At 58.0% G+C, this 22,119-nt stretch overlaps 3 protein-coding genes across 5 annotated transcripts; all 3 read left to right on the top strand.

Moving 5' to 3' along the window:
* Positions 1-590: 590 nt before the first annotated feature.
* ABB37_02048 (Lathosterol oxidase-like protein) lies at positions 591-2,750 on the top strand (the record flags this gene model as incomplete). Of its 2 annotated transcripts, none has more annotated exons than XM_015798811.1 (1): positions 591-2,750. In XM_015798811.1, exon 1 carries the CDS (start codon positions 1,848-1,850, stop codon positions 2,748-2,750), a length of 903 nt encoding a protein of 300 aa, XP_015662289.1. In that variant the 5' UTR covers positions 591-1,847. The 2 variants fall into 2 exon arrangements, with proteins under 2 accessions (XP_015662289.1, XP_015662288.1); XM_015798810.1 differs by having other exon boundaries at positions 609-2,750.
* Positions 2,751-4,505: 1,755 nt separating this feature from the next.
* ABB37_02047 (putative dynein heavy chain) lies at positions 4,506-19,728 on the top strand (the record flags this gene model as incomplete). 2 transcript variants are annotated; one of them, XM_015798809.1, is made up of 1 exon in its annotated part: positions 4,506-19,728. In XM_015798809.1, the coding sequence occupies exon 1, from the start codon at positions 5,320-5,322 to the stop codon at positions 19,726-19,728; it is 14,409 nt and encodes a 4,802-aa protein (XP_015662287.1). In that variant the 5' UTR covers positions 4,506-5,319. The 2 variants fall into 2 exon arrangements, with proteins under 2 accessions (XP_015662287.1, XP_015662286.1); XM_015798808.1 differs by having other exon boundaries at positions 4,528-19,728.
* A 1,095-nt stretch (positions 19,729-20,823) lies between these two features.
* ABB37_02046 (putative mitochondrial hypothetical protein) lies at positions 20,824-21,416 on the top strand (the record flags this gene model as incomplete). The annotated part of the gene is made up of 1 exon (XM_015798807.1): positions 20,824-21,416. Exon 1 carries the CDS (start codon positions 20,856-20,858, stop codon positions 21,414-21,416), a length of 561 nt encoding a protein of 186 aa, XP_015662285.1. The 5' UTR covers positions 20,824-20,855.
* Between the last annotated feature and the right edge of the window lie 703 nt (positions 21,417-22,119).

The following is a 22,119-nucleotide window of genomic DNA, read 5'->3' as shown; positions in this document are numbered from 1 at the left end:
AGATCAACGAAGCTTCTTTTTCTGCTCTCACGTCCGCCATGGAGGAGAGCAATGCATGAAAGAAGGACACACAAAGGTAAAGCTGCAGCTGTCGATGCGGAAGAATCACTCGTGACTCGTTTGTTTCTCTCTTCGCACCTTTTCCTTTCCTTTCCCTTCTAGGGAAGCGGTCTGAAAGTGATCCAAAATAATTAATGCTACTTTAACCCTTTTTTCTTGGTTTCGCATGTGAGGTGACCGCGGAATCTGAAAAAAAAAACAAGAAATAATGTGTTCTCTGCTTCTTTGTTGTCGTTCTTCACGCCGCACGACGATGGGCTCGGAGCAGTTCTCACTCTATCTTTTGCTTCGCGTTGCCGCTCCGTATGCGGCACCCGTCCATCAAGGCCGACGCCGCGACGAAAACGTATTGTTGTGCGTACCTGCGGTGCACCACGCTTGGCTGCCATCTTTGACGTCCACTAAAAGGAAAAGAAGAAAATAAAGAAGAAGCCGAATCTTTTTCTCTGTACCTGCGTCGTCTTTTCGCTTTGTGCTTTTTGCCGTTGGTGTCTTTGTTGTGTCTCCGTGTGCGTGTACGTGACAATGGAGTGGCCACCACCCTCGCAGGACTACGGTCAGCGGAAGGGAAAGGCTATTGAGTTCGATGTGGTGAGGTACATCCGATGCAGCAGCTGAGAGCTGTCTTTTACAACTTCCCAGTAGAACGCGAGGCGTTACGCGGGCTCAATTTCTCTCCCCCGGAACAGGTATCTACTAGAGGAAGCGGCGCCGCGAAACAGCGTTTTACGCCGGTTTGAAGAACGGCATGTACAGCTCTACATTCTATAATAGAAAAAAAGGACTTGTTCTTTGATGTCAGATCGAGAGAAGCCGGTAAGGGAGACGTCACCCTAGTTTTTTCTTACGTCGTTGCTGGCTCTAAGTGCTGCTTTATATGGTTGGTCTCCGCATACATTCAGCAGATAGAGACAACTTTCCGCGTCTGCACGAGACTTCTGCTGTGTGCCTCGTCGCGGCACCGCGCACACATACGCCAACGTTCAGCAAGCAGGGAAGAAGGAAAAGGGGATCTACCTCTTTCCTGAGTGTTTCGTACGCAACTCTTGCTGTATATATAAACAAAAATAACTTACCTTTTCTCTCGTAGTCGAAATGCGTGAGAACATCTCAAAACAATAATAATAAAAAGGGCGTGTGCTCGTGCGTTGTTTATACACCAGAAAGCTTATCTTTGTTTCTTTCGTCATCTTGCTTCTTTGTCTTCTGTGTTTGGTTTGTCCAGTTAGCCGAGAAGAAAGCGAGGCAGCGAGACTGGCCATGCTCAAGGCAGCTGCGCACGCCTGCAAAGAACAGCACACCAAAATATATAAAAAATAAACAAAAGATAGCAGTTTTCGTGCGCTTAGAGTTGAGCGAGAAAGCACTCTTCGCGTGCACGAGCTGCAGCCGTCACACTGCGGTGCCCTGTTGGTCTTTGGTGGGACGGAGGGTACACATGGATGTGACCTCTCTTTTTGCAAGAGAGTAAACACGTGCTTTGGTTATCTTCCCTTCCCTTTTTCTTCTTCCCTCATCCGTCATTCAAGCGTGATGAAACCCATGATAGAGCAAGCGCCACTCATCTGCCTTCTCTCACCCTCTTACTCCCTTCTCTTTTCTTTTTCTTCTCTTCTGTCTTTTTCCTATTTACACAACAACGATAACAACATAAAACGCGTATGCCGATGCACCGACGTGAAGTTATACCTCCATCTGTTCCTCAAAAAAAATAAAGTCCTTCTCACATTTGTTACATCATTTCTTTCCTTTATTTTTTCCCTCGTACATCTATTACGCCATCCCCAATGGACTTCGCCTTCGACCTTTACACGTCCGTCCTGCCGGTGGACAAGGATAAGCTGACGCACCAGATGTTCATCTTTTGGCTGATCCTTGCCACGGGCGGCACCTTCATGTATCTCGCCTTCGCCTCGATGTCGTACAACTTCTACTTCCGCCGCCTGAGGCGCCAGTTCTTCCCGAAGACCATCGACCCGGAGGACGAGGCGGAACTGTGGCGGCAGGTGAAGCACGAGATCTGGATCGCGACGTGCTCCATCCCGTTCATGGCGATCCTGATGATGCCGGCGGCCACGTTCGCGCACCGCGGCTACAGCCAGCTGTACCACAACGTCTCCGACTACGGGTGGGGATACTTCCTCGTGTCGCCCCTGCTGTTCTTCTCGTTCACGGACTTCATGGTGTACTGCTTCCACCGCGGCCTGCACCACCCCATCATCTACAAGCGCGTCCACAAGCTGCACCACACGTACAAGTTCACTACTCCCTTCTCGTCGCACGCCTTCAACCCCGTGGACGGCTTCGGGCAGGGCGTGCCGTACTACATCTTCGTGTACCTCTTCCCCCTGCACAGCACCCTCTTCATCTGTCTCTTCGTGATGGTGAACTTCTGGACCATCTCGATCCACGACCAAGTGGACTTCGGCGGCCACTTCATGAACACGACGGGCCACCACACCATCCACCACGAGCTGTTCAACTACGACTACGGCCAGTACACGACGGTGTGGGACCGCCTCGGTGGGTCGTACCGTCCCGCAGAGCAGACGCACCAGCTGACGACGCTGCTGCACGCGTGCGACCAGGACTACGTGGACCCGGTGTACGCGACGTACCACGACGAGAAGGGTTTCCTGGCCGGCCGCTTCAAGGAGGAGGCTGCTGCGCGCCACAAGAAAACCGTGTAAGCGGTTGAAGTTGAAGATGGATAGGATTGGATAGAGTCTCTGTACACGTGTAAAGAGTAGCGACGTGCGCCGGCGTTTATTTCTCATTCTACATTGATGCCTTTGCCTTCTGGGTTAAATCGCCTTTCCCGATGCGCAACTTGAAGGAATGAAGAAGGGAAGAAATGCGCTTTGACCGTTTGTTTCTCTCTTCCATGGAGAGAAGAATGGCGGCATTTCTTTTTGTGTGTGTTTTTCCCCTTCTTTCGTTGCGTGACAGCACGAGGTGAAGGACAAAGAAAACGAAGGGAGGAGAGCAGCACAAAGCGCTTTTTTCCTCTCGCTGTATTTTGGATGATTTTACACGGATAGGCTCTCCAGCACGCATTTTCAGCTATCCGACAACGTGACGGAGTCCTCCTGCACCATCGTGTCCGTTTTTGAATTCCTTTCAGGTTTTTTTATGTTTTACTTGTGAAATTTAGAAGTATTCCAATATCTGTCTTTTAAATGTTTTGGTTTTGGATATAGGAATACTCAAATACGCATTAAGAAGGAAAAGTGAGCCATAGAAAAAAGGCAAAGAAAAGAAGGAGACGAGGCAACGGCGAAGGATCAGCGGGGCGGCACAAGTGGTTGTGTTCGGCGCAGAGACCAGAGGGGAGGAACAAAGCACCCACCCTCCTTCGGTGGGGTGAAGAAAGGGTTTGTGCGCTCACCACTGCTGTGCTCCCTACGTGTGTATCCATCGTATTTATGTTTCGGTGTTGTTTCAGTCGTTGCTGCACTCTTCTTCTTTTTTTAGATTCGGCTTTGCCCACTTGCGCTGATTTTTGTTTTATCATCGTCTTCTTTTTTGGTTAGTGGGTTTGTGGTGTCTGCGGAGGAGTGTCTTTGCTGCATCCTCGCGGAAGGCGTGACTCCCTCCACCACCTCTCTCCCTCCCCACTCACGAGAAGCCGATGTGCCGAAGTTCAGCTGCCGGAGGCGCTAGAAGCCCACCTGCGCCTTTTTTTTTCTGCTGTTGTTAATATCGTTCCTGATGTTCCGTTTTTATGACTTACACTTTTGATTCTTATTATGTTGTTTTGCCTTCTTTTTTTTTCACTCTTCTAACTCTTAGTTCTTTTTCTCTTGTTTCTTTTTTACTATTGTAGGCAAAAAAGGAACGTCGAGGGATTGTGTCCACCGCCGCGTTTATCGTCTCTCCCACCCTCCCGTTCGCTTCTCTGCCGGTGTTCTTCTTCTCCTGCCTAAACGCGTGTCAGATGGATGAACGGCGTGGCCATTTGCACCATGCTGAACGCACCCGCAGCAACAACAAAGCCCCCAACAAAGGCGAGAAAATGGAGAACGTTAAGGACAATTTTTTTAAATCAAAATCATCAAAATTTCATAATCTCTTCTTTTTCTTTTGTGTTTCAATTCCCCGGTTTTGATGAGCAGAGAAGAAGAAAAAATGCGTTTTAATATTTGCATTGGCGGTTCAATTTGATCGACGCGCACGGAGACAAACGTGATAAAGGCGATCTCCTTCTTGTGATAGGTAGTGCAACAGAGAACTGAAGCGGCTTGTGCGCTCTTCCAGCGACCCCTTTCAGTTGTTCTTCAAGGAGAAGCTCGAAACACTTAAAGCACCCGCTGAAGTCTTGACTTTTGCTTGCTGTAGTCGTTTCTCCCCCCTGGCACCTTTTCCATATTGACTGTCACTCTCACCTTCTCAACCCAACCTCCGTCTTCTCTGCCTTTCAATGGTTCCAATTGTCACCCCAAAAAGCACTGAGTTAAACACGAGCAAGGGCTTGCGACCAGAGTAAATAAAAATACAAAGCTCACGGCAGTGAATCTGATACCACTCACCAGAGCTTACTTCTCACTCTGAGAGCCCTGCCTGTGCGGATCAGCTTTGTAGGGTTTTTTATTTATTTTAAAGTGGGAGCGCGCCGTTGCTTCTGATAAGTGCGTTGTTTCTTTCCCGTTTGCCGCAACCTCCGTGACACGCCTCGCCCCACAAGAGCTTTCAAGAAAGGGAGGCTGGGCAGAGACACACCGACCTACACGCGCTCGGCCCGAAGAAGACCGACCGTTTCTCAAGAGAAAGGCTCTCATCTTCTCTTCTTTCCGTTTTTTTTTCTTCTTGTGCGCGTATTGCCGTCCGCGCAGAAAGCAAAGGAAAATATTACGCGAGAGAGTCGACACGGGCGTAAAACGCGAAAACAAGAAACCCTGTCGGTGAGACAAAAGTGCATCATCGCAGCAGCTCGTACTTTCTTTTCTTCTCTTCTTCGCTGCCGCTGCCGCTGCCGCTGCCGTGATCATTCTTGTTTTTTTTGGTACTCCGGTTTGCTCGATAAAGTGTTCTGAGGACATCCCTTTTCTTCTCCAGTTTAAGACTCCCGCCTCCGCCGAATCAGCACACGAGCATTTGTTTTCCTTTTATTTCATGGTTCAACTTGTCACCTTTGTCTGTTAAAAACTGTTATTATTATTATTATTTTATCTTTCAACGATCCTGCCTTTGCCCTCCTTGCTCACCAACGCCACCTCTGCACTCTTCTTTCTTCTCTGTCTCTGAACGCGTGACGACACGATGACGTCAGCAGAGGCGAGTGCGGAGTGCCTGCAGTGGGTGGAGGATCGTCTGCAGGACACCCTACGATGTAACATAGAAGATGAACTCACCGCACAGCAGCACTTCGTGATCAACGAGATGCTCATGGGCGAGGACGCACGGTACCGCGTCCTCTTCGCTTACTACGCAGAGCCCGTGGTGACCCCAGCGAAGGCGAAGAAGACCGTCTCAACCTCCGGACCATGCACCTCGATGGAAAACAACAGCGGTAACTTCAATGGAGCGGCGAATGGACAGAGCGCCTTACACGTTCCATCGCGTCGCACCACCGTAGGAGCGAAGGATGCGGTGAGCGGGCTCAACCGCAGCCACCCCGCCAGCGACAACGATGACGACCCCGCCGCTGCCGCCGGTGGTGCAGCCGCCACCCCGCAAGTCAGAGGCAGGAACTCGGTCACGTCGTTTCAGGCCTTTGCTGCGGACGCGGGCGGTGCCGCTGCTCCACCTCCGCCGCCTCAGCTGCAAGTCATCGCCGGCTTTCCGGAGCTGGCGACGCGTGGCGGCTTACCGGGGGTGTGCAGTGACGTCGTTTTCTTTGCCCGCCTCGAAGCGGATAAACCGCTGCTGCGTGAGACACTGGAGAATTACGTGATGTGGGGCACCCTACGCGGCACGCACCTGCTCGACAGTTTCCTGCGCACCGTCCAGCACATCATCATGCCCACCTTCCTACACAACTCGTGGCCTACCAGCATTCAAAAAGACGTGCACACCGCGCTGCACCGCTTCATGGCGACAGTGGTCGAGGACGTGAATGGACTGAAGGGGAGGACGGTGTTGTACGTGCCGAGTGACCTAGCCGGCATCGCCTCCTCCCAGGCGCACACCGATCATGAGCTCGTTCAGCGCTACGAGGCGACAGTGATCCACTGGACCCGGCAGATTAGAACGGTGGTCAGCGAGCGCGACACGACGGCCGGCGACGAGGACAGCGCGGGGCCGCTGGAGGAGCTGCAGTACTGGCGGGCACGCGCGCGCGACTTGGGCAACATCCGCACGCAGCTCAACCGCGAAGAGGTCGCCTCCGTCGTGCGCGTGCTGAAGGAGGCGAAGTCGCTGTACTATCTCGAGCCCTTTCTCAGCCTTCGCAGCGACATCGAGCGTGGCACCGAGGAGGCCTACGACAACCTGCGCTACCTCTCCACCCTCAACGAGCCGTGTGAGCGTCTCGCCAAAGCGAAGCTGAACGAGATCCCGCGAGTGGTCCAGGACGTGCTGAAGCGAATTCAGCTCATCTTCATCTTCTCCAAGTTCTACAAGAAGGAACGCATTATCCGCCTGCTGCGCATGGTGTCGAGTGAGATTATCAGCCGCTGCAGCAGCAAGATCAATGTGCGGGCCGTCTTCGCCGGCGACGTGAAGGACAGCATGAAGGCACTGGAGGACAGTATGGTTGCGGGGGAGGCGTGGCTGACGGAGTGCCGTCGCATGTTGGCTGCCACCCGCCGTCGTCTGCGCGTGGAGCGGGGGGAGAAGGTGGAGTTTGATGAGTCCTTCTTGAACGAGATGGACGGCTTCGTTCGGCACCGCTGCCAAAACTTGAAAGAAATCTGCCTGAGTCAGCTGCAGTTTGGCTTCAGCGCCGGCGCGGACGGCGAGGCGGTGCGGTCGTCCTCCGTCGCACGCGCGGACACGAACACCACGTCGCTCCGCCACATCAGTCGGCGCACAAAGACGTCGGGCTTCGGCCGCGAGCTAATCGCCGCCGGGGCCCCTCTCAGCGTACCGGAGCTGGATGTCGTGATTCGGTCCCCGGCAGAGCTGTTCGAAGGCCGGCTGCCCATCTTCCGCGGCAACAAAGGCCCGGAGCTGGAGTCGCAGTTGATGGACATCCAGCGCGCCTTCAAAGCAAAGATGGAGGTGCTGCAGCACTTCACGTACAACGTGCTCGACGTGAAGTCGACGCAGTGGGTGGACGACTACCGCGCCCTCAAGGCGGATGTCGAGAACCTGAGCGTGATGATGCGCCAAATCATCACCGCCGCCTTCGACGCGGTGGCGACGGTCTCGATGGGCGCCGAGGTGATTGAGGCCTTCACCCTCATCAGCAAGAGCGAGGAGCTGCTGATGCAGCTGGACCGCAACACCGACCGCGTCTTCCGCCTCTTTGGGCAGCACCTCAAGGCGGTGCAGGGGGACATGCAGCGCTTCTTTGGGCGCTCCCCACCTCTTTTCTACCGCCACCCTCCGCTCGCCGGACAGGCGGCGTGGGCGTTGTTTCGCCTGGCGTTTCTCTCCAGTGAGCAGGCGTCTCTTCACCGCTGCTACGCACTGCCGAACTCGCCAGATAAGGACGAGGCCCTGCAACAGTACGATCGACTCGACCGCATCTTCCGCGAGTACGTGCGGAAGGCCTACAACGAGTGGATTGCCGCGATCCCTGCCAAGCCGGCGGAGATGCTGGACGACTGCCTTCTGCTGCAGCGGCCTGGCACCGGCACCGACGTCGAGCACCCGCCGCTGTACGACGTGAACTTCCCAATGGACCTTCTGCTGCTCTTTGCGGAGGCCCGCTGCTGGCAACGCATGGGCGAGCCGGTGCCGGCAGAGGTTGTGGAGATCAGCACGCGCGAGGAGCGCCTTCGCCTCTTCCGCGAGAATGTCTCCATCGCGGTGCGTCTGCACAACGCGGCGGTCTACTCCTTATCGAAGGAGGAGCTGCGACTCTTTGCCCTGCGCATTGAGACGATGGACTCGAAGTTTCAGCCGGGGCTGGGCAAGCTGCTGTGGAACTCACAGGGCATTGTGGAGTACTTTGTGCGTGAGTGTCGCCTGCAGGCCGATCAGGTGCAGACCGTCATCGACGACTTCAAGTTCTGTGGCACCTTCATCGTCTACCACTGCAACCTCATCGCGGATACGCTGGCGGTGCTGGTGGAGAAGAAAGTCATCTACACCCCCGCGGCCTTCGCGGCGAAGCAGAAGTCGTACCGCGCCGCGGTCATCCAAAAGGTGAGCAAGATATACAAACTAATGGTGCAGAAGCTCTACAACGTCTTCCAGCACTTCCGCGAGGACTACAGTGTGAGCCACACGGTGCGCGCGGAGTGGCACGACTACGTTGAGCGGGTGGAGCTGAAGCTAGAGGAGGCGCTGCGCACGATGGTGAAGCGCTCCCTGCTAACCGTGGAGCGGGTGCTGCCGCAGGAGAGCAGCATGGACCGCCTGGACGAGAAGGTGTTCCGCCTCAATGTGATGATCAGCGTCGCGGCGGACCACAAGCCCGTCATTCACGCCTCCCCCTCGGTCGCGGAGCTTTCGCAGGAGGTGAATGATGTCTGCAAGGCCATCATCGGCGTCGTGCGAGATCTGCCGCGGCTGGAGGACTCGCTCGAGCAGCGCATCCGAGAGGAGACGGAGGAGTACCTGACGGAGCACAATGCCACCGCCGTGCACTACGCCCATCCGAAGAGTGGGTCGCCCATGACGCTCCGCGGCTCCTATTATGAATACATGACAGGGGACCAGGACACCATCCTCACCCTGGGCCGCATCCAGGACTCCTTCATCAGCATCGCGGAAAAGGTACGCGACAAGCTGAACCAGACCTGGCAGCTGCATCAGTCCTCATCGACCGACAACTTATGGACGACGCAGCGGCAGGACCGCCGTATTAAGCAGGGCTGGAAGCTGGAGGACTACCGCATCAACATGGACCACGTTGCCCAGCGCCGCGAGGGCATCGAGAAGCAGGAGGTTTTTGCGGAGGTGCTCTTCCTACAGCTCGACTTCACCAAAATGAAGGAGACGTTCCGCGCGCAGTGCCAGTTTGTCATTCAGCACTACCACAGCCTGCTCTACGCCGAGGCCCGACAGGAGCTGGACAACACCTACGACTCTTTCAAGTTCACGACGGAGACGCTGTCGCGCGAGCCGAAGACGCTCGATCAGCTCGGCGAGCAGGTGCGGCAGTGCACCATCGCCCTGGACGCGTTGCCCTCCGTGGAGGGTCAGTTCGACATGCTCGCCCAGAAGTTTGCCCTCATCACGAGCGAGGCGTACAACTTCGGTGGGGTCGACCCGGCGGATGTGGCGCGCTGCGAGGCACTGCCGGAGGCGTTCGAGGCCTACGCCGTGCAGTTGAAGGCGATCCGCAAGCAGCTCGACGTGTACAAGGAGCAATTCCGTGTAGAGGTAGAGGCGGATCTGCGCGCCCTCGCATCCAAAAGCTTCACACTGTACCAGCAGGTGCGTGATGAGGCGCCGACGATGTGGAGTCTCAAGACGGCGGAGGCACTGGCGCAGCTCGACGCACTGCAGCGCAAGGCGGTCGCGCTGCGCAACCTAGAGAAGAGTCTGCAGCAGGGCATCGACATTTTCGGCCTCGAGCACCCCCCGTTGGACGACCTTGTCAAGGCCGAGACGCGGCTGCGGCTGCTGCGCCGGGTATGGATGCTCGTGCGGGACTGGCGCACCCACACGCACTCGTGGAAGCACACGTACTTCATGAAGCTGAGCAGCGAGCGCATGCTGGAGGATATTGAGTCGACACGGAGGGAAGTGATGCAGCTGCGCAAGGACATGGAGCAGCTGGATGTGTGGCAGCAGTTGAAGGAAGACATCGAGCTCATCAAACGCATTCTGCCGATCATCGACGACCTCCGCACACCGGCGATCCGGCCGCGGCATTGGGAACAACTGAAGGTGCAGCTCGACACGGAGTTTGACCTCGACGACGAGAAGTCCTTCTGCTTGCAGCGCCTGATGGACGCCCACGTGGAGTCGCAGGCGGAGTTCATCAGCAACATGGCCGTCGCCGCCCGCGAGGAGCTGAAGATCGAGACGGACCTGGAAAAGATCTCGCTCTTCTGGGAGGAGGCGGTGCTGATCATCGAACCCTACCTCGGCTACCACAAAATCGCCGCCGTCGAGGACATCAACACGGCGCTGGCGGAGCACCTGATGATGCTCAGCTCGATGAAGATGTCGCGCTTCGTGGACAACTTCCGGCCGCGAGTGGTGCAGTGGGAGCAGCTGCTGTCGCAGGTCGCGGACACGATAGAGGGGCTGCTCGGGGTGCAAACGAAGTGGATGTACCTGGAGAGCATCTTTGTGGGCAGCGAGGATATTAAGCGGAAGCTCGTGGCGGAGTCGAAGAAGTTTGACTCGATTCATGGGCAGTGGCTCGCCATCATTGCCCGCCTCATCACCGACCCGAACGTGGTGCGCAGCACCCGCCGCGACAGCCTGCTGGAGCAGCTGAACAGCATGAACGGTGACCTGGAGCTCATCCAGCGCAGTTTGGAGGGCTTTCTCGAGGATCGCCGCCGCTGCTTCCCGCGCTTCTACTTTCTCTCGAACGACGACCTGCTCGAGATACTGGGGCACGCCAAGGAGCCGGAGAAGGTGCAGCCGCATCTGCGCAAGTGCTTTGAAGGGCTTTACCGACTGGCGCTGCGCACCAACCGCAACAACCGCGTGTTTGCAGAAGGCATGTCTGCTGCGGACGGCGAGGAGGTCTCGTTTGACCCCCCGCTTCAGATCGACGGCATCCCGGTCGAGACGTGGTTGCGCCGGGTGGAGGGGAAGATGCGGGAGACGGTGCAGTCCTGCCTGAACACCACCCTGGCGGACCTGCAGGCCAGCGTCTACATCCCGCGCCGGCCCATCAACCGCGACAAGCTGCGGCAGTGGGTGGAGAAGCACGAGGGCCAGGCCCTCATCACGGCGGCCTGCATGAACTGGACCCACCAAACCGAAGCCGCCATCGTGGAGTACGGCGACTTGCACCACAACGGACTCAGCCTGGTACGCCGCAAGACCTCTCCGCTATACAAGGTGTACAAGAAGTGGAAGAGTTTGATTCGCAAGTACTGCCAGATGGTGCGCGAGCCGCAGTCGCGGCTGCAGCGCAACAAGCTCGTCTCCTTGGTCACCATCGAGGTGCACTCCCGCGACATTTTGCGCCATCTGCTGGCCCACCGCGTCTACCAGCTGGACGACTTTGAGTGGTCGAGGCAGCTCCGTTTCTACCCGGAATTGCCGAGCAACACTGACAACAGTACCACAACGGCAGCGAGCGCTGCGGCTGCGGCTGCTGCTGGTGCGACGGAGGACCACCGAGCAGGAGATCAAGGAGGGCTGCCGGGCAGCGCCGCCTCCCATGCGGGGGGCGCAGGTGGCAGCGGCGATGCGGCGTCTGCGGCGACGGCTGCGTGTTTGGTGCGGCAGGCGAGTGCGCAGGTGCGATACGACTACGAGTACCTGGGCAACAGCGGCCGGCTGGTCGTGACGGGCTTGACGGATCGTGCGTACATGACGCTGACGACGGCGCTGCAGCTGTGCCGCGGTGGACTCCCACAGGGCCCCGCCGGCACGGGCAAGACGGAGACGGTGAAGGACCTGGGCAAGGCGATTGGCAAGTACGTGATGGTGTTCAACTGCTCTGACGGCCTGGACTACCGCTCCGTCGGCCGCATGCTGAGCGGTATCGCGCAGACGGGTGCGTGGTCGTGCTTTGACGAGTTCAACCGTATCGAGGTGGAGGTGCTCTCGGTCGTGGCGCAGCAGATCCTGTCCATCTTGAACGCCGTGTCAGAGAGTAAGGAGCACTTCTTGTTCGAGGGGACGGAGATCCCGCTGAACGTGAACTGCGGCCTCTTTGTGACGATGAACCCCGGCTACGCGGGCCGCTCGGAGCTCCCGGACAACCTGAAGGCCCTTCTGCGGCCCATCTCGATGATGGTGCCGGACTTCACCCTGATTTGCGAGATCACCCTCCTCTCGGAAGGCTTCGAGGAGTCGGAGTCGCTGTCAAAGAAGGTGTCCATCCTTTACGAGCTCATGGAGAAGCAGCTGTCCAAGCAGGACCACTACGACTTCTCCTTGCGCAACATCAAAGCCGTCCTCGTACAAGCCGGCAACCTCAAGCGGGAGAACTTCCCCGGCACGGAGCAGCAGCTGTGCCTGAAGGCGATGAAGGATATGAACCTGCCGAAGTTCGTGAAGGAGGACGTCCCGCTGTTCCTGAGCATGCTGGGGGATCTGTTCCCTGGCGTGACCCCGCAAAGCGCCGGCCTCGAGGAGCTGCGGGCCGCGACCGTCGACGAGCTGCAGACGGGGATGCTGCAGGTCAACGAGCACATCATCACCAAGTGCCTGCATCTCTGGGACACGCTGCACACCCGTCACGGTGTGATGGTGGTGGGCCGCGCCGCGTCCGGCAAAACGGTCACCTGGCGTACGCTGGCCGGTTCACTGAAGCGGCTGAAGGAGGCCGGCGTGGAGGGCCCTTACGAGGTTGTGAAGGAGTCGTTGCTGAACCCCAAGTCGGTCACGATGGACGAGCTCTATGGCAGCTACAACCAAGCCACGCGGGAGTGGAAGGACGGCATTCTGTCCGACTTGATGCGGCAAATCTGCCGCGACGCGACGGACCCGAGCTACAAGTGGCTCGTCTTCGACGGCCCGGTGGACACGCTGTGGATTGAGAGCATGAACACCGTGCTGGACGACAACAAGATGCTGACCCTCAACTCCGGCGAGCGTATCAACATGAACCCGACGGTGCGGATGCTGTTCGAGGTGCAGGATTTATCACAGGCCTCCCCTGCCACGGTCTCCCGCTGCGGCATGGTGTACTTCAGCGTGGAGGATCTCACGTGGCGGCCTTTCATCAGCACCTGGCTGCAGTCGCGCCGTGTGTTTGAGGTGGCGATGAACGCCCCAAAGCCGGACGCCACGCTGGGCGAGCTGCAGAGCTTCATCGACAACGCGCTGGCACGCGCGCTGGAGTTCAAGCGGGCGGAGTGCGCCGACCTTATCACGACGACGGAGTTCAACACCGTGCGCTCCTTCACAACGATGCTGGACGCGCTGGCGAACACGGAGGCGGCGGCGGTGCTGCCCGGCGGTGCGCGCTACCAAGCCGCGCAGGCGGGCGAGAATTACCTAGCCCAGCTGAGGATGATGGCTACCTTCTCGCTCGTCTGGTCCGTCGGCGGCAGCCTCACGGCCGACTCGCGGCGCAAGCTGGACGCCTTCGTGCGAGAGATGGACTCCTCGTTCCCCTCCACGGAGACCGTCTTTGAGTACTTCCCCGACTTGTCGACGCTGCGGTGGGTGGGCTGGGCCGAGCATCCGGAGGTGCTGAAGCCGTTTGCGCCACCCGAGGGCACACCTTACTACGCGCAGATTGTGCCCACCGTCGACACGGTGCGGTACGCCTACATGGTCTCCCAGCTCGTCCGCAGCCGGGTGCAGCTGGTGCTTGTGGGCACCACCGGTACGGGTAAATCGCTCGTTGCGCACAAGGTGATGCACGACCTCCCGCAGGACGCCTTCGTCACGACCCACCTCCACTTCTCCGCGCAGACGACAGCGAGGAATGTGCAAGAGATCATTGAGGGCCGCATGGAGCACACGTCGAAGAAGGTGTGCAACCCACCTGGCGGGCGGCGTATGGTGTGCCTGATTGAGGACCTGAACATGCCGGCCAAGGAAATCTTCGGTGCGCAGCCCCCGCTGGAGTTGCTGCGGCAGTGGATGGACAACGGGTACTGGTACGACCGCACCTCGCGGTCTAAGCGGCTGGTCAACGACATGCAGCTGCTGTGCTGCATGACCTACGGCCGCCCGGACATCACGGAGCGTCTGCTGAGCAAGCTGAACGTGTTTAACATCGCCTTCCCGGCGGAGACGGTGCTCGTCAGTATCTTCTCCTCCATTCTGGGACACCGCTTCGCACCGTACGCGGATCTGAAGGGCTACGTCGACGCCATCGTGCGCGCAACGATCGAGGTGTACATGAAGGTCTCCACCGACCTGCTACCAATTCCGAGCAAGTCCCATTACCTCTTCAGCTTACGCGACCTCAGCAAGGTCTTCCAGGGCATCTACGGCTGCTACCTCGAGGCCCTCACGAGCAAGGAGCAGCTGGTGGCACTGTGGGTACACGAGTCTCAGCGCGTCTTTGCGGATCGCATGAACGACCCCGCGGACAAGGTGTGGTTCAAGCAGCTCCTGAACGAGCGGCTGAACAACTCCTTCCAGACGAAGTGGGCCAACATGCTCAAGGCCCGCTCCAGCCATTTGAAGAACCAGACCGTGTCGGAGAACGAAAATCCCATCTTTGTGGACTTCCTGGACGGGGAGCAGGACGAGATGGCGAAGTACAAGCTGGTCCCCTCGCTGGAGCAGCTCCGGCAGATTGTGGAGGAGGGCCTGGCGAACTACAACGCAGAGCCGGGCGCGCGGCCGATGAACATCGTCTTCTTCGCGGATGCGCTGGAGCACCTGTGCCGCATTCACCGCGTGCTGCGGCAGCCGCAGGGCAACGCGCTGCTCGTGGGTCTCGGCGGCAGCGGACGCAACTCGTTGAGCCGGCTGGCCACCTACCTCGCCGGCTACACCATGTTCACGATTGAGATCCACAAGAAGTACGACCAGGATCGCTTCCACGACGACCTGCGCACCCTCTACCGTGCCTGCGGTGTCAAGCGTCAGCAGAAGGTGTTCTACATTGCCGACACCCAACTCGTGGAGACGTCCTTTTTGGAAGACCTGAACAACATGCTGTCCGCCGGCGAGGTACCGAACCTGTTTGTGAAGGACGACGTGCAGCAGATCAACGACGATGTGCGCAAGCTGGCTCTGCTGAACGGCTGCCGCGACACCTCCGATGAGCTCTACAACTTCTTTATCCGGCAAGCACGTCAGCACCTGCACCTCGTGATCGCCATGTCGCCGGCCCACCGCCTCTTCTACGTGCGGCTGCGGCAGTTCCCTGCCCTGGTCTCGTGCACCTCCATTGACTGGTACTACGCGTGGCCGAATGAGGCGCTGAAGGAGGTCGGTCTGCGGCACCTGCGCGACTCGCGGAGGGAGGAGGAGTCGGATGCGCTGCTCGAGACGATCAGCGACCTTTTCGTCTACCTGCACGACACAACAAACCAACGGGCGGAGCAGATGCGGGAGCAGATCCACCGCCACACATACGTCACGCCGTCGTCCTTCATCGACCTGGTCCGCGGCTTCCGCACGATGCTGCAGAGTAAGAAGGTCAGCATCACGGAGCAGCGCGACAAGCTCGCCAACGGTATGTCGAAGCTGGAGGAGACGAAGGTGACGGTGAGTGAGATGCGGGAGGAACTGAAGGTGCAAGACGCGCGCTTGCAGGAGAAGTCCGCCGAGGTCAGCAAGGCAACGGAGAGCATCCAGGCCCGCCAGCACATCGCCGAGGAGCAGCAGACCCTCGTGGCGTCGGAGAAGGTGAAGATTGAGCAGACGAAGCGCGCCGCCTTGGTTGATCTGGCGGAGGCGCAGAACGACCTGGACCGCGCCATGCCCACCTTGTTGGAGGCTCAGGCGGCGCTGGATAAGCTGGACAAGAGCGACATCAACGAAGTTAAGTCGTACAAGACGCCCGCGGCGATGATTCGAACGGTGATGGAGGCCGTGCAGACGGCGCTGCACCGCAAGCTCGACTGGGACGAGGCGAAGAAGTCGCTGAGCGAGCCGAAGTTCATCGACATGCTCAAGACCTACCACGAGTCGCACGACATGACGGATCAGAAGCTGCTCAACGCGTTGGAGAAGTACGTGAAGCGCAACGACTTCACGCCGGCCGCCGCGAGTGCGGTGTCGAAGGCGGCCGGCGGCCTCTGTCAGTGGGTGATTGCGATTTACAAGTACGGCAACATCTACAAGGAGGTGCACCCCAAAATTGTGAAGAACGAAAACGCGCAGCAGAAGGTGCGGGCGCAGGAGGAGATGCTTCGCCAGAAGGAGGAGAAGCTGCAGAAGATTATGGACGAGGTGAAGCAGCTGGAGACGGATCTGCAGGCGAACATCGCGGAGAAGAACCGGCTTATGGCCGAGGCACGCGCCACCCAGGATAAGCTCAACAAGGCCGAGATCATCGTCGACGGTCTGGAGGGCGAGCGTGGCCGCTGGACGCAGTCGATCGCCCGCTTCGATGCCGCACTAGAGAATATAAACGGCGACACACTGCTCGCGTGCGCATTCATGTGCTACTGCGGTGCCTTTACGGCGGATTATCGCCAGATGCTGTGGCTGAGCTGGCTGAAGGAGGTGAAGCGGGTGCAGCTGCCCCTGAACCGCGACTACGACTTTGTGGACTTCTTGGCGGACCCGACGGAGGTGCGCGACTGGCAGCAGGCCGGGCTGCCCGGCGATGAGTTCAGCAAAGAGAATGGCGCGATGGTGGTGTACGGCCCCCGCTACCCCCTCATGATCGACCCGCAGCAGCAGGCCATCAAGTGGGTGAAGCGAATGGAGCGGGACAACGGACTGAAGGTGATTGATCCGAAGCAGCCGGACTTCCAGAAGACGGTCGAGTACGCGATTCAGTTTGGCTGCCCGCTGCTGCTGCAGGATGTGCTGGAAGAGATCGACCCCCTGCTCGATCCAATCATGTCCCGATCCTTCATCATGAAGGGCACCCGCAAGCTCGTGAAGGTCGGCGACAACTTCGTGGAGTTCAAGGAGGGCTTCAAGCTGTACATCACCACTCGACTGCCGAACCCGCACTACACGCCGGAGACGTGCACGAAGGTGTGCCTGTTGAACTTCGCGGTGAAGGAGCAGGGATTAGAGGAGCAGCTGCTGAAGATCGTTGTAGAGAAGGAGAAGCCCGAGCTGGAGCACGAAAACGAGCAGCTCATTCTGCACACGGCCGCCGCGAAGAAGGACATGAAGCAGCTGGAGGAGGACATTCTCGATCTGCTGTCCATCTCGCAGGTGTCACTGCTCGAAAATCAGCGTCTCATTGAGACGCTGCAGACTGCTAAGGTGACCGCGGCGAATATTCAGACGCAGCTGCAGGAGGCGGAGATCACCTCCGTGAAGATCCGCGAGGCCCGCGAGGAGTACCGCGAGTGCGCGCGGCGGGCGTCCATTCTCTTCTTCGTCCTCGCCGACCTAGGCGCCATTGACAGCATGTATCAGTTTGCGCTGGACTCCTACATTCAGCTCTTCCAGACCAGCATCCGTCGCTCGTCGGAGAAGATCGTGTCACACACCATGGACGAGCGCATCAAGACGCTGAATGAGTGGCACACAGCTGCGGTGTACAACAACACCTGCCGCGGCCTCTTCGAGCAACACAAGCTGCTCTTCGCCTTCCATATGACGATGCGCATCCTGCAAGCGCAGGGGCACGTGAACTTGGAGGAGTACGTCTTTATGATGCGTGGCGGGCAGATCGTGGACAAGCAGAGCCGCGTGCCGAACCCGGCGACGGGGTGGCTGTCCGAGCGTGCGTGGGACCACATCTTGGAGCTCGACCGCCTCAGTGCGTTCCACGGCATCGCCGCGCACTTTGAGCAGCACGCCGAGGAGTGGAAGAAATGGTACCTGCTGGAGCGTCCCGAGGAGTCGACGCTGCCAGAGGAGTGGGAGGCCCGCTGCGGGAAGAACGCGCTGCAGCGCATGATCTTCACCCGCTGCCTCCGCCCCGACCGGCTGGTCTTTATGGTCTACGAGTTTATCGAGGAGAAGCTGGGCAGCCAGTTCGTTGACCCGCCAGCCTTCAACCTCAAGGACACCTACGACGAGAGCACCAACACGATCCCGCTCATCTTCGTGCTGTCCACCGGCGTCGACCCCACGACGCAGCTGCAGGTGCTCGCGCAGCGGGAGAGCCGTCAGCTGAAGGTGCTCGCGCTAGGACAAGGGCAGGGCGACAACGCGAAGCGGGCCCTGCAGGAGTACAGCCAGACGGGCGGGTGGGTGTTCCTGGCCAACTGCCACCTAATGGTGTCGTGGCTGGTCGAGCTGGAGAAGATCATCGACGTGATTTGCGAGCAGAACCCGCACCGCGACTTCCGGCTGTGGCTGAGCTCGGTGCCAACGCCGCAGTTCCCGATTGGGGTGCTGCAGCGATCCATCAAGATGACGACGGAGCCGCCGAAGGGCATTAAGGCGAATATGCAGCGGCTGTATAACACCTTCTCGGAGGACGATCTGGCAAACCGCAGCGCCGAGCACCCCCTCATCTACCGCAATCTGCTCTTCAGCCTGTGCTTCTTCCACAGCGTGCTGCTGGAGCGGCGCAAGTACGGCACCCTCGGCTACAACGTCCTCTATGACTTCACCTCGTCAGACTTTGAGGTGTCGGAGAACATCATTCAGCTCTACATTGACCACATGCACTCCGACGCCGTCGAAGACGTGCCGTTTGTGACGATACGCTACCTCATCGCGGAAGCCTCGTACGGCGGGCGCGTGACGGACGACTGGGACCGTCGGGTGCTGAACACGTACATGGCCCAGTACATGTGCCCGGAGGTGATCTCGCAGGACCGCTACCCCCTCGCGTCGGCCGAGGAGTACTACATCCCGGATGACTGCAACACGCTGCAGGCGTACAAGAACCACTGCGCCCAGCTGCCCATCACTGACCCACCGGAGGCGTTCGGTCAGCACGCAAACGCAGATATTGCTAGTCGCATTGCGGAGTCCACCGCGCTGCTCGATTCGCTCATCAACGTCAACACGACGCTCGTGCGGGATGGCGGCGGTGGCGGCGGCGGTGGCGGTGCGACGCAGGTGGTGACGCAGGAACAACGGTGCCTGGAGATTCTGGCGTCGATTGAGGAGCCGAGCAAGGCGGCCACACCGGGTCTGTTGGACTACGCCGCCATTTACGAGTACACCGAGGGCGATCGCGAGAACGCGTTGAATACGTGCCTCTTACAAGAAGTGCAGCGGTACAACGTGTTGCTGCAGAAGATCCACCGTCAAAAGGCGGAGCTGCGCCGTGCGGTGAAGGGCGAGATTGTCATGTCAGAGGAGTTGGAGACCATCTTTAACGCGCTGCTGCTGGGTCGTGTGCCACCGCCGTGGATGAGCGCCTACCCGAGCCTCAAACCCCTCGCCAGCTGGGCGGTGGACTTGGTGGAGCGCATCGATCAGATGCGGCTGTGGAGTCAGCGCACGCCGACAGTCTTTTGGCTCTCCGGCTTCACGTACCCGACCGGCTTCCTCAAGTCGCTGCAGCAGCAACAGGCGCGGCGCGACCAGATCTCGATTGATCAGTACGACTGGGAGTACGCCATCCTGCCCAGCGAGGAACGCGCCATCGCACACCGACCCAAGAAGGGCGCCTACGTGCGCGGAATCTTCCTCGAGGGGGCGGGCTGGAGTGCCGACGCGAACACGCTTTGTGAGCCGCGGCCGATGGAGCTGATTGTGGCGATGCCGGTGATTCACTTCAAGCCGAAGCTGCGTACCGGGAAGCCGAAGCCGGTGAGCGTGTATGAGTGCCCGCTGTACATGTACCCCGTGCGTACAGGCATGCGTGAACGTCCCTCTTACGTGGTGGCGGTGGACTTGGATTCTGGTGACGCGGTGCCGGAGACGTACACGAAGCGCGGGACGGCGTTGTTGCTCTCCACCGATGAGTAACATACGTGAGCCTGCTTGGGGAGTTGGTCTGCTGAACTGATGCTTTCTTTCTTTCTTTTTTTTGATTTTCTCAGCTTCGTTTGGTTGTTTGGAGTACACACATCTATTCATGTGGCTCCCACGGAGGTGCAAAGTGCCGTGCCGATCAGCGTTTTTCTCTGTTGGTGTTTTTTTTTGTTAAGGTTGTTTTTGGAATTTAGAGGACGTCCTTTGTCTGTGTGTGTATTTAGATGGTTCCGAAGCGTGAGAGATGTGTGTGTCTGTGTGTGTGTGTGTGTGTTGCGCGGTGCAGGTTGCGAGTGCGACGCCTAGACGGCAAATCTATTTGGTGAAGCACTTGCGCTGCACGAAGAGCGAAACGCGCACCACGACAAGAGTAGCACATCCCCCCTCCCCTCCCATGCTGTTGGGAGCGCATCTAACTTAGAAGGCAACGTTGATGTATCCCCTCCTTCTTTGTTGTTGTGTGGGCGTGCCACATTCAAATGTACAAAGTCATTGTATATATACATATATATATATATCGGACGGGGCCGTTGAAAAGAGGCCCTTTGAGCCTCTTTCCCTCTGTGGTGGTTTCGACCTGAGATGTATAGCCTATTTTAACGTTCTTCTTTCGTGTTGTAAAGATCCTGGCTTCTCTTTTGTTATGTAAAGGAAGTGCGTAACACACTCTCGGAGAAGCGAACAAAAAATATATATTTATATACACCCACACACACGTAGGGAACAACGGCGACGTTGCAGAAACGGTGGGACTAAGCTGCGATCGTTTTGTGCCTCACAGGAAATGTTGTAAGGGGCATGTGTGTGTGTGTGCATGCGGCACTCCCCTCTCTAACGCGGCGGCAAACTTCCTTGTATTATGGACTGCGTGAACGCTACTGTGACCTCGTATGCGTGAATGGAGTCCGTCGCAAGAGCAGGGCACGCCCCAACGAAAAGTGGGTGGCGAGGATCGCCGTTCCTTTTCTACTTTGTGTTGTTTTCGCCGAGTTCAATCCGGACGGCCACACCGGCAATGAACTCCAATCGCACTCCTGCTCCTTCTCCTCTGTCTATTACTCCGTCGACTACACTCGTAAATCTATTGAAGATACCTTATCGTCGCACAGCACCCCCTCCCGATGCTCAACTGGTCGGAGAAGCGTATGTCGAGCAGCAATGAGCTGAGAGACGTCGACATGTACGTTTACGTGCTGCCCGCTGGACTGCTGGGCCGCTACTTGGGCCGGCCTCTCCGCTTCAGAGTGGATCGCTTCTCCTTCCTTGTCAATCGCCGTGAGCGACAGCTGCAGCAGGTGGTGGTGGAGGCGGACTCGTTGATGCCGCAGTGTGAGGTGCACATGCCTTCCCGGTTTGAGCGACTGCCGCTGACCTTCTCGGAGGTGGAGCGGCTGATCCGGCGGACGCGGAGCTACGTGCTGAACGTTTCTCGGTACCCCTTAATCACCTTCGATGTGGCAGCGAACACGGAGGACAGTGTGCAGGGGGCGCTTCACTTGCACGGCGAGAGCCACCCGATTCAGTGCACCAAGGCGGTTGAGGGGGCCGAGCTGGTGGTGCGCTGCCCAGTGAAGATGAGCGAGTTCCACGTTCCGCCGTTTAAGCTTTGGATGGGGCTGTTCTCGGAGGCGGACACGGTGGAGGTGGAGACGCGTATGCCGGCCAAGGTTCTGAAGCTGTAGAGTCGACTGTAGGAGGACCGAAGTGTGGCATGTGTGTGGCAGGAATGGGTCAGCGTGCAGCGAGCGGAGCGCGCTCCTGTGCGGGGTGTCGGTGACAATTGTAAGATGACGTACATTGTGCTGACGTGGTGTGTGAAAAAACGCAAAGGAACGCATCAAATCCGCACGAGAGGGGGGGGGGGGAACTGTGGCGTTACCGTCGGAAGGAAAAAAGGAACGGTCACCGAAGCGATGTATTTGAATAAAGAGAAGCCTTGTGTTGCATTCACCGATGTGCGTAAAGCGGCGGCTAACAAATTTGCTCGTCGCTTTCGCCTAAACTCCTGCGATTTGCACCGCCGTGATATATCTAGAAAACGTTAAACCTCTTTCTTTTCTCTTCTCTTTTACTGCTGATATCTTTGCCCCGTTTTCTTGTCAATTCGCACCATTCTCTGTGCCTTGAACGAAGCTCTTTGCGTTGCTCTCAACGGTGGTGCCGCGCGTATTGCGAGCCTTTTACCTGCGTTGCCCGCAATCACACGAGGGCGAAGGAGCGTGGGTCGATGTTGAAGATGCGCTGATGGACGCACTCCTCAGCTAAAAAAAAAAACTCCCAACGTGTGGTACATTCTTCTGTTGCTCACACTCAAGTCGTGCATGACGGCATTGCCGATCATAAAGGAACGCTGACGCGCATACATGGGTCAGCTGTAATTCATCG

Source organism: Leptomonas pyrrhocoris (assembly GCF_001293395.1).
Source record: "Leptomonas pyrrhocoris isolate H10 chromosome Unknown, whole genome shotgun sequence".
NCBI lineage: Eukaryota > Euglenozoa > Kinetoplastea > Trypanosomatida > Trypanosomatidae > Leptomonas > Leptomonas pyrrhocoris.
Note: the sequence above shows the minus strand (reverse complement) of the source record. Positions and strands in the feature narration are given on the sequence as shown.